Below are 11,838 nucleotides of genomic sequence, written 5' to 3'. Positions count from 1 at the left end.
AAGCAGTAGTCGCTCTATGATATTTGTGGAGCACGAAAATACAAACCAAAAAAATGAGTCAGAGGAAGGGCAGAGCAAAGTCGTCTTGGAGCATGGAAAAGAGAAGAAAAGTTTTCTAAGGAGCTGAGAGTTTTTACAGAGTTGTTTGGAAAAGCCTCATCATACATCTGTTATGCTAGTATCCTTAGGAAATTATATGTATTGGCCTGCCCTTTTCAGCATGACATCCATAAATGTGACTAGCACTCTGGAAAAGGTGGATTGGGCTATCCCTCCAACATTCCAACTGTGGTCTGAAAGGAACCAGAGGCTAAGTAGTGCAGAGAACACAGCACTATCACATGTGCTGGGATAGCGGTCCCTAGATTGACGCTGGGGTGTAGCTCATCCCTCAATTCAACTATTAGGTCTAGGATGACCTGGGGAGTGAGACGATAATGCTTTAGCACAGCATCCTCTGGCATCCCAAACAAAGTGACCCTGGGATTGAATATGCGGGGTCTTCCTCATCTTGCCCTTCACCTCAGCAGCCATCCTGAAGCCAATGACAGGTCTCTGCAGGTGTGTGCTTTCATACAGCTCTTAGTTACGCACTTCTCAATGGTTTGCACCTTGTAAGAAGAGGTGTAAAGTTTTTGGAGGGTCAGCAATTGCCTAAGCACAAGGCAAAATCCTTACATTACATTATAATATTTGCACCTGCTTAGTATCCAGACCCTGCCCCAATTCCAAGCTCTTTTCTTTATTTGAATGCATTTCAATGTCATTTTAATGGATTAATGGCAAAGTGAAGATTTAATAGTGGGTGCAGAACGCCAGACGAACACCATTCTTTACATACGCCGCATTTTCAGCAACCGGTAAAATCAGACTTTACAGTTGCTAAATATGATTTACACAGTATTATGGGGGTTTTGCACCCGCAGATCACTTTGCGCGTATCCTTACATCACCCCCTAAATGTAATGTGCTAGTATGCTTCCCATTCATTGCTATAGCGACAGTAGCAAAGAGCTTTGCCCCTTGGGTAGAAAAAAGGACACGAACACAATTGGTGAAAAAGCATTATTTCACAGGAAGCACTGACAGAATTTGAATGTTACACCCGCACTCTGACTTCTCCGCTGAGCATTTCGTGGTCAGTTCACAAGCATTGCTATTGTATAAAAGTTGTATACCGTTTACTGCATAGAGCACTAAAAAAAGGACGCTTCATTCTAGTCTCCTGCTCTCACTGTTTTACACTTGATACAGTATTGTGTTTCTGTTTTGATAATGGTATACTAACACCCCTCCAAAAAGTGACCCCCCACTTATTTGGCAAATAAATTATGTTTATAAGTTTACAAAGGGATATCTAAATTTTTTGATATTTAGAAAAAGTAATAGTAAAGGGATATGTGGTATTTTCTTTTCTTCTTTTATATATATACACACACATATATATATATATATATATATATATATATATATATATATATATATATATATAAAGACTTGCTCCAATAGTGCCACCAAACCTTCCTTTCTTGACTGCAATCTGTTGTATACAGACAAAGCTGTTAAAGCTGCTACAGACATAAATACACACAGATCTGTTGTGCTTGGCTGTGTAAATATGCTTCCACACCAAATGTAAATAGTTTTCAGTCTCGGCAGAAAAAAAACTAAACTTACAAAAACAGACTTAACAGTCAGTGCTAATCAAATACTGTTCAATCACACAGCATTTATCAAGTAAACTACAGAGGACCCTCAGACACGTGGGGACACATCAATCATCATAAGCACAACTGTTCCTGAAGGGAAAAGATTATTATCCTTGACAATCCTTGATTTTAATGGAAAAATGTCACCTTTTTACCCTAAACAATCTGTCAGCATGGTCTCTTATATAAACAGCAATGATGTATGTTTTTCTGTTTTATTATTATAATGAATATATACACTGTCTGGCTTCGTAATTAATGTACCTAATATCAAGTTGGGCCACTATTTGCCCTGTCACAGCCTTGACATAACAAGGCATAGACTCCACAAGGTGCTATTCAGTCATTAATATTTCATGCAATTGGTACAGAGGATTGTGACGACGAAGGCTTTGTTCAAGTTCATCACACACCTGCTCAATTGGATTGGGTTCCAGGTATTGTGTTGGCCATGGAAGATGTCTCTGTCAGGCTCCTCAAACCATTTGCACACAATCCTGGCATGCTGGATGAGTGCATTATCTTTTTGAAAGTAGCCATCGCCACCAGGGTATAGGTGCAGCATTAGGTCTTGTTCAGCAGCAATGCTTAAGTAAATGATGGCATTCTTGAAACAGTATAGTATCACCTGAAGCAAGGAATTCAACTGTATACAAGTTTGTCAACAACATGCATATTAGCACACCTGTGTGTTACTTCCATTCCAGTACCTTCAGCACAAAGTTTGGAGCTTTGTTGTACTTTACAAGATACTCACATTTTCTGAGTTATGCTCCTTGTGTGTATTTGTATTCTGTACTCACATAAAATGGATATCAATAAAGTAACTGGCATACAATGTTTGCTATTTGTAGTAGCTTCCAGAATGAGCTCTCAGAATTATTTTGCCTTATTGTGTGGTTCAAAAGCTCCCCAAATCTCCTTTTGTTATGAATAAAATTGTAGACTTGGGTTCCTTTGGTCAATCAGGATAAATTATTTTAACGTGTCGATACTAGATGGTCATTTTTGGTCAGCTGCTGAAATAAAACATTTATATAATTTGTTCCCTGCAAACATGGACCTACTAAACTCCTATTTTCATTTAAATAACAAAAATGTCCTGTTTATTATACCCGAGTAGGAATGCCTATTCTCAGAGAAAGGGATACAGTAGAGGAGGTGGATGTATGTACATCACATTTACAGGTTTACATACATAACTGCTTCTTCATTGCTATAAAACTTGGTTAGGACATTCTTCATCACACTTTATGAACAGTATACCTTTTTAAATCACTCACCAATATTTAAATCTGACCAGGGTTGCAAATCCTGTAAATACTGACTATGACCTGGCTCATGTAAATTGTTCTGTTTTGTATGCTTTTATTTTGTTTTACTGTTTTATGATTGTTTTAAGTGTATTTGTCCTGTACGTTTGATTTTGAGTGTTATTTCGTATTGCCTTCTCCTGCCAGGATCCCCGTGTAAATGAGATGTGTATCTCAAGGGTTCTATCCTGGTTAAATAAATACATTTGAAATTTTAAATATCAGAATCTAAGAGGAGAGACACCTTTTTGAATACAGTGGACGTAGGCCATGGTGATTTACTTTTTCATGATGGTGGCAGGGGATGCATACTTGTTAGGAAGCAGTTACATACATTAGCCTACACTATCTGCTACAACCACCAGGTGGTACTTTGTGCTTGTACTACAGTAGAACAGATTTAGCATCCTTTAGACCCCTTCAAAACTGTGGTAAGATGTGGTCAGAAAAAAATACAAATAAAATAAAAGCACCAGGAATGTATAGCATTCACTTTTGTGTAAATGGGCTGTACCTCACATTTTCAAATTTCACAAATCTGAATAATTTGCTAAGCTGGTGGAATCCCTGACATGCATTCTGAAACATATATGTAATATCCTGTCAACACCACCACAGCAGATCTGACTGACTTTGATAGAGAGTAAGCACTTGGTTGGCAGGTGCTTCTGCATCATGACTGCAGATTTCCACCCCCAGGTTCCCTAAAGCCTTGTCCTGTGTTTGATAATTCCAGAAGTAAGGCTATATTTCCATCCCCTGGTTCAATTAACTCGACAGCTTTCTATTATGTTCTTTTACCATACACTCTTAGCCTCTATTGTGGTGTTTTTTTTTTGTTTTGTTTTTTTTAGCCTTTCGTGAGCTGAAGGCTTGTTTCGAATTAAAATTTAAGTAAATACGTTCATAAATAAAGATGTTTTCCAGTCTCAGTTGGCCAAAATCTGAATAAAAAATACACAAGTGACATCTGGAATTTTTTCAGCTTCACTAGCTTTTGTTCAGATTGAACACATTTACTTTTCATACACAATCTAAAGCAGAGTTTCTAGTATTCAACTTGCCAAACTAATGTTGCTAACAAAAACAAAAAGCAGTTCACAACAGATTATTGTCACTGGTGGACTATAAAAAAAACAACAACAGATGTGCTCGATCATTAGACCTGCAAGCAGTTTTTTTTTTTTTTGTTTGTTTTTTTTTTAAATTGAATACCACATTATAGTTGGATTGAATGTACTTGACAGTGGGGCATATGGATATGTGACCACTAACTAGTTCCACCTGGGATAAGTCAGATACCAGCATTCCTTAACTTCTCTACAGTACTGTATAAAATCAAGTGTGTCCAGTAATCATCTGTTACTTTGAATGATTATGTGGACAAACAGGCTTCTTTAATTAAAGTGTAAAAATAACATTGCTCAAAACTCAAGTTTATGAGGAGTTATACGTTTCCAGTTACCCATCGATTTTAAACAAATCTATACAGTATGAGTCTCCCACAACGCCATCATGCATAGATAATGAGAGCAACCATACTTTTGTATGGTTCCTAAATGTATAATACAGAGTCATTGGAACCTATTAGCAGCAACTGCACTTCTAATTTTATGAGAGTGTACTTCAATGACAAAGCATTCTGAATGTTTAAACCAGGTAATATAGAAACATATTAGATATGTTAATGTCGCCTTTTAGGTTTTATTTAGATTTAATGACTTCTATTATGTTTATAAGTGTTCGGTGGCTACCTCTAACTGGAGATTTAAAATATTTAAAATAACAATAAAGGCTCTTATTACCAGTTTCTAATCAGAACAAATAATAAGATAATCGGGCAGTACTGTGATAGTTGACCTTGTCTGAACAGCTCTTTCCCTCCCATTGCAGTCAATTACAAACGGTAAAGTCCTCTAATTAGGATTCTATTAAATAACAACATAATAACTGCCCTAAAAAGGGGGTCCTGTTTTAAACACAGTAAAAAAAAAAAAAAAAAAAAACAATAAAAAGAGAACAATATCTAGGAAATATCCATCAATCAAAAGAAAAAAACTAAATTATTTCACCCCCTTGTTTAGGCTACAAACAATCTTTTTTTTTTTTATGTCTATACCGTGTTATTCATTATTATATTAACTTTTGCTAAAATAACTATTTAAATTCAAGATATTCACACAATAATATTGTGACAGTCCGGGCAGCACTGTGGTACCAGCTGTTCTTTACCGCAGTTGGCATTGTGCTAGCCCGTCTTTGGGACTCTCAGCTGGCATTGCGGGGGTTACAACCAGGTCCGCTTGCGATGTATAGAAGTAGGGCAGTGAGCGCATTGGTTGGGGAGTGTTGCTTATACCTGCAAGTGTCTGCTGAATAAAAAGCTTTCTTCTCCTTGAATCTCTGTGCCTTTTTTCATGAGCACCCACACAGCTTGTTAGAATACTGTGGAATAGATCACTTTAGTTTCAATGTATCTGTTTGTACGTTTAAACAGATAGATACCATTAAATATTTAAATACTAAAGGAAGCTCAGTAATAAGAACCTGGAATTCATTTATTGCAGCCCTCTTTCCAATACTTTTCCATTAAATAGAACACTTGTATCAAGGATACTCCTTTCAAGCCAAATGTTCTGTTAGTATTGAACTTTGTCTGGCATCACGATAGTTTATGGCGCATTCTACAAAATGTTGAGACCTCCATTTCTGACATTAAACTGGCATCGGCTCTGTTTTCAGTCAACCTTGATTTGTCTTTCTGTAGCCCTGGACCTGAACAGATTTAGTTTAGTCTCTGGAACATGTGGATCAAGGATGCCAACAATCCTTAAACTTAAAGGCAACGTAGACTGTCTTCTGTACATGACAGTATATACATTTCTTTGGAATATGTTTCCCTTCAGCCTGTGCCCTGGGTCCCATGTATTTGTTGGCTAGAAAGTTAAAGACATTAACCAGTTTGTACGATCTTGCCTCGTTGTTATGCACAGGATTAAAACGTATTATCTGTAATAATCAAAACTTTTTATAAATCACAATTACTGTAACAAACCTCATCTTTATCCATTTAAGATGTACTACTGTAAGGTTCTAGCTGGACAAGTGAGGGTTTACCCAATAAGACCCTTATCCTATTTATGACCGCATTATGATTTGCAGCATGAAAGTGTTGACTAAAAGATTAGGAAACTTTATATATTCTCATTTTCCTGGAAGATTTATTCTGGGATTGTTTTTCTGCTGTTATTAAATGTTGATTACAAATGCTAATTTAAGTGTAAACCTGTTAGATCCACTTTTAAGTTACTGGAGTTAAAACTTGCCAAGTAAATGTTTTAAAAAGTTTTAATAAAACACACACATACAAACACCATTTTAATATGTAATTGTCTTTGTTAGTACAGCAGTCAGATGCTATCTTTAAAAAAACAAAACAAAAAAAACCCAATAAATGTTATTATAGCACCAACATGATTCCTTTAAATATACACACTTTAAAGTACACACATTTGGGTGAATACTCAATTTTCAACAAGTGTGTGGTTTCTTTGGATAATACATTGCAAAAGCATCATTTCATACATTTCTTTTTTGCCAAATGCCCTCTTAAAATATAACAGAATACACTTATATTCAATATACACTCAATTATAAAAACTTTTTTTTTACATAAATATTTACAAGAAACTTTACTGTTAATAAAAAAAAGAACGGAGTATTCCAAGTTTACCTTTCTAAAAATATGTAAAGGCACACAGTGCATCAAGTACTCCGACAGTTTCTGATACGGATCTCATAGGTAGAACTGTCTATCACAGAACACGATAGCCACAGTTAAGTTAGCTGCTCATTTAATTTAAACAGGGATGTTCCAATATAGATATAGCTGCACTGTGCAACTCAGGCACTGTAAAAGGAAACTTTGGTTGAAGCTAAACACTATATGGATTTCCAAACCTTTTAGCACCAAGATTTACTGTCTGCATTTGTATCAGAGAGAAATGGTGTGAAGCTTTGTAAATATTAATACTACTCCAATAAACCTTGCAGCAGAGTGGATGGTAGTGGTACATCACCACATAACTCCTGTTTTTTAAAAGAGGTAATTTCAGTAGTTAACAGCACCATAAAAATAACATCATTCTTTTCTGTTTAGCTAGTGGTTACAATCATTCAACAAAAATGCAACTTAAAGTCAAATAATGGCTTCTTAGCTGGCAGTACTCAACATCCAACATATGAACAAAACAGCACAGAATAAATATAAAATCGTACATAAATATTTTATACCTTAATAAAATAAGTCTCTCTTATTTACATGCGTATGAGAGGTAGGGTTTATGCACCAGTGACTTGGCAATATGACTGGGTTTTTTTGGACCTATATTTTGTCCGCTGGCTGGCTAAATTAGGTTTTTCATGTACTGTAACTCATATGTAACAAATTAAAGGGTTTTTGATTGATGATCTCAAGAATCCGGAGGTGGGTACCAATGCTCCTTAAGCCTTATATTTCCTAATGTAAGGAGAAGGTCCCCTGGTTTTTCTACTGATTTCAGAGGTTTTTGTTATATGAATGAAAAATAAAACAAAACTGACTCAGGTGTATTTAAATCAGCATGAAATTCAATGCTGTTTCAAGGCTACCTCTTACCATTTTAAGAGGCTTGTCTTGTGCTGTCTTATGTAAGGCATGCAACACTGAAGTATAATTGCTACTGGGGACATGACCTATCTGATCATTATTCACTTCCAGTGTAATTCACTCAGTTACTGAATATGATTGCAATGTCAATGTAAATACAATGTTTGCTATTTAACCAGCTGCTGGATAATGAGCACCATTGGGAATGTACTAAAAAATCAGGTAAAAGAACTACAATTACAGTAATTGGACATTACATCTTGAGAAAGCCTGTATCAGTACTGTACCATACGTTTTGTATTTTATTTTGTATGCTATACCCAGCGTCTTTACTATGCACCTGTCCTTACAGTAAGCTGGACTGACATAAGACACCAATTTAAACATAACCAGCCCGTAGTGCTTTTACTCCATGTTTGGTCTAGCTTACATTAATATACCAGTGCATTTGATCATCATTGTCACTATCAGAAATTGAATAAATATCTTCATATGAATTTGTTTTATGTTGTAGTGGCCATTACAGTCAGTTGGATCACTTTTTGCTGTAGCTGCCAAAATAGATAAATAATATGCAATATTATATAAGTGGTAAATATCTTTGTCTTTACACACAAGGTACATTACATTCTGGACAGATATGCTTTTCATTTTTGATTCCTAGTACTTCAAATCCTAATTTCTTCTTTACAGAACTTGGACTTGAAGCCCAGAGTTAGTTTGAGGAATGCACTTCCCACAGTAGCCTCCACATCTTCCATAGATTCTTGTACCATCCTACAAAAGATTAAAAGTATTTGATGAGCAGTTACAGACACAAACAGTTGTATTACTCCAGAGATTGCTATACACTTTATCAGCATGATGAGCTTTCTATGCATTTGATCTACCTGACAATACATACAGTTAATGCTGCTTAGTGGTTTTGTTTTTAGTCCATTACCTTTTTTTTGTTAATCCTCTTTCTAGGAGTGCTTGACCCTTTTATTTATTGACTCAAAACGATTTCTACCTTGGGTAATAACCAAGTTTAAAATAAATAAATACATAAATAAATAAATATATTATATATTATAATGTGTGTGTGCGTGTGTGTCACCATCATGTTACTATTGCTTGCATGCAGTTACACTTAACACTTGCCTTATAAAATAGCTAGATTGATTATTCTTGACATCAATTACTATATTACCCATTTTGGTATGCCGTCTAAACTGTCTGAATAATGTGTTTATTTATTTCTTCAAGTTTATTTTCTTAAATACATTTTAAAATTGAAAATAAACTACGCAAGAAAAAAAAAAGTATATTGAACTGTCTGAAAATGTTTCCCAATTCTGTCACAATAACTGTGTGACAATCGTTGCATAAAACAGAAATGTATGGGCTTAAAAACAAGTGCACTTCACTTACATGAGACCTGTGTACTTTGACTGTCGCATAGTTACCCTGCGCTATCCATTTAGTTGATTCAGATACTCTCAGTCCAGTACCTGTCAGATTGATGCTAAACTGTCCCTATAAAAATAGATAGCAGATAATACATGGTTATTTAAGGACTGTGCATAAGCAAATGGTACTAAAATGTACAGTAGCAGGTTCAAACAAACTGAAATCAAGCCCAAAACATATATTCTTATCTCAGATTTAACCCAGCTTTCTGTAATAAATACTCAAATATTTGAGTAAACCAAAAAAAAAAAAAGAGAAATTAATATTACTGTATTATGTCATGAATCCAATTTATAACCCGCCTGTACATTCGTGTAAGGATCTTCTTTAACATCTCCATCTTGATGGAGCCACAAACAAGCTCACTTTGACAGTTTATCAAATGATCCATGGAAGTTGGTAATATGATTTTTTTTTTTAATATGGAGGAAACACTTTTTCATCTGTAACTGCCAATATTAGTATTGGTTTATTAAATCAATGTATTAATATTTATTAATGTAGTACATCCAACAAACTGAAAAAAATAAATACGTGCAGAGGTATTTTATTTAACATGACACATTTGTTTTTAAAAGTTCAGTACAGGGGCTCCCGAGTGGCACATCCAGCAAAAGCACTCGAGTGCAGGATGCGCTCTATAGTCTGGACGTCGCCGGTTCGAGTCCAGGCTATTCCTTTGCCGACCTAGGACGGGAGCTCCCAGGGGGCGGCGCACAATTGGCTGAGTGCCGCCCGGGGGGAGGGAGGGTTAGGTTGGCCAGGGTGTTCTCGGCTCACAGCGCACCAGTGACCCTTGTGGTCTGGCCGGGCGCCTGCGGGTTTGCCTGTTTGCTGCCCAGGGCTGCGTTGTCCTTCAACGCTGTAGCTCTGGGTGGCTGCATGGTGAGTCTGCAGTGTGTAAAAAAGCGGGCGGCTAACGGCACACGCTTCGGAGGACATTGTGTTTTCGTCATCGCCCCTCCCGAGTCAGCACGGGGGTGGTAGCGGTGAGCTGAGCTAAACAAAATAATTGGCTATTCCAAATTGGGGAGAAAATGGTAAAAAAAAAATTAAAAAAATTTAAAAAAATTGGCGACTACTAAATTAAAAGGTAGTGAATTCAGTTTTCAAATACGCAGGCTAGTATTGTGAATAACAGATTCTTTAATGATACATTGGAAACAGATTTCTTTGCCGATTCCCTGCTACGCTCATTAAAGTTTTGTCTACAGCTCCAGGTTTATAATGGAAAATACATGCAACATTATACAAATAATACACCATAAAGCTCAATGTAAAAGATCACATTACAAGATGCAGTCTCAGTTTCGTACCTGTGGGCACTTGGCTGCACTGTAACAGTCTCCTGCTGTGGCAAAAGGAACTGCTCTCCCAAGCAGCGTCTCAGTGAAAAACAGATCTGTAGCTGCGGGACAGACAAACACACATACAGTCACTATTACTGCAGGTTAGCTTCTGAGAGCATACCCTCTGTTACAGTAGATACAGACAAACACACACAGTCACTATTACTGCAGGTTAGCTTCTGAGAGCATACCCTCTGTTACAGTACATACAGACAAACGCACACAGTCACTATTACTGCAGGTTAGCTTCTGAGAGCATACCCTCTGTTACAGTAGATACAGACAAACACACACAGTCACTATTACTGCAGGTTAGCTTCTGAGAGCATACCCTCTGTTACAGTACATACAGACAAACGCACACAGTCACTATTACTGCAGGTTAGCTTCTGAGAGCATACCCTCGGTTACAGTACATACATTTATGAAGTTTCTTAACGACTGAACAAAATATACTGTATATTTTTTTCATTTTATCTCTATCAGTGAACCTCATAACATGTATGTAAAGAAGACTCAATTTCATATCTGCTTTGAGACATTTCAGGTTTTAATGTGAGCTTAATTAGTTAAACTTGTCTAATAAGGCAATGGGAGGATCCCATTTGTAGCCTTTTACAGTGAAACGCAATATGACATAGTAGCAGACATAGGGCAAAATACAAACTAAAAATTTATGAACATAGCCAATACATCTGTGAACATATAGTACCGTATGTTTCTGTAGTCCATTATTTTATTATGAAGAATAAACGACTATTATTTTGTTAATGTTATGGGAGAACCGTTGTAATATTGATCTTAGTTATTACATGAAGTGGTTCATTTTGTTTAGAAGAATAAGCAATTTTTTTTTCTATTTCAATATTATTTATCAATGCTGCTAAATATAAATTTAGGTACAGGATAACATTAAATGTACTTTCTTATAACTAGAGAAAGTACATTTAATGTTATCCTGTAACTAGAATGCCCCTCAAGTAAATTACAGTGTTCTCCAGCTTTCCTGGAACTATTTAAGTATATGATCTTCAAGTCATCTTGAACTCATTATTCTTTTTTTTTTTTTTACACAGAAAAAAGAGAGCATAACAAATGGGTAACATACTGTCTGAGTGGCTCCTTGCTACAAACATGTGCTGTCTCGGTTTGACATATGGTATGGGGCACAGTGTTGTTATATATGCATTTAGTATGCGGGGAAAGGATCACCACTGCAGATAACATGTTCTGTAACATGATATAATGTGTGTGCATGTGGAAAGATCCCTACTAATACCAATACAATTATGTCTCAATATTTTTTTTTAAATGGCATTGAAAAAAGAGGTGATAGGATTGTTCTCTCTTTTGTAGAAGGTTGATCG

At 36.1% G+C, this 11,838-nt stretch overlaps 1 protein-coding gene across 2 annotated transcripts in view; it reads right to left on the bottom strand.

Moving 5' to 3' along the window:
• Positions 1-6,373: 6,373 nt before the first annotated feature.
• Positions 6,374-11,838, bottom strand: part of LOC117419906 (A disintegrin and metalloproteinase with thrombospondin motifs 20-like) — a 93,900-nt gene continuing 88,435 nt past the window's right edge. Inside the window, exons 36-38 of one of the 2 annotated variants that reach the window (XM_058985752.1) lie at positions 10,439-10,530; positions 9,084-9,188; positions 6,374-8,447 (exon numbers count right to left, since the gene is read on the bottom strand). In XM_058985752.1, the coding sequence (XP_058841735.1) occupies positions 8,358-8,447; positions 9,084-9,188; positions 10,439-10,530 (287 nt within the window). In that variant the 3' untranslated portion in view covers positions 6,374-8,357. The remainder of the gene's footprint in view (positions 8,448-9,083; positions 9,189-10,438; positions 10,531-11,838) is intronic. The other variant, XM_034033269.3, reaches the window with a different exon arrangement.

The sequence above is a fragment of the Acipenser ruthenus genome, chromosome 14 (assembly GCF_902713425.1).
Source record: "Acipenser ruthenus chromosome 14, fAciRut3.2 maternal haplotype, whole genome shotgun sequence".
Classification (NCBI taxonomy): Eukaryota; Metazoa; Chordata; class Actinopteri; order Acipenseriformes; family Acipenseridae; genus Acipenser; species Acipenser ruthenus.
The sequence above is the reverse complement of the archived record's forward strand: the minus strand, read 5'-3'. Positions and strand labels throughout refer to the sequence as shown.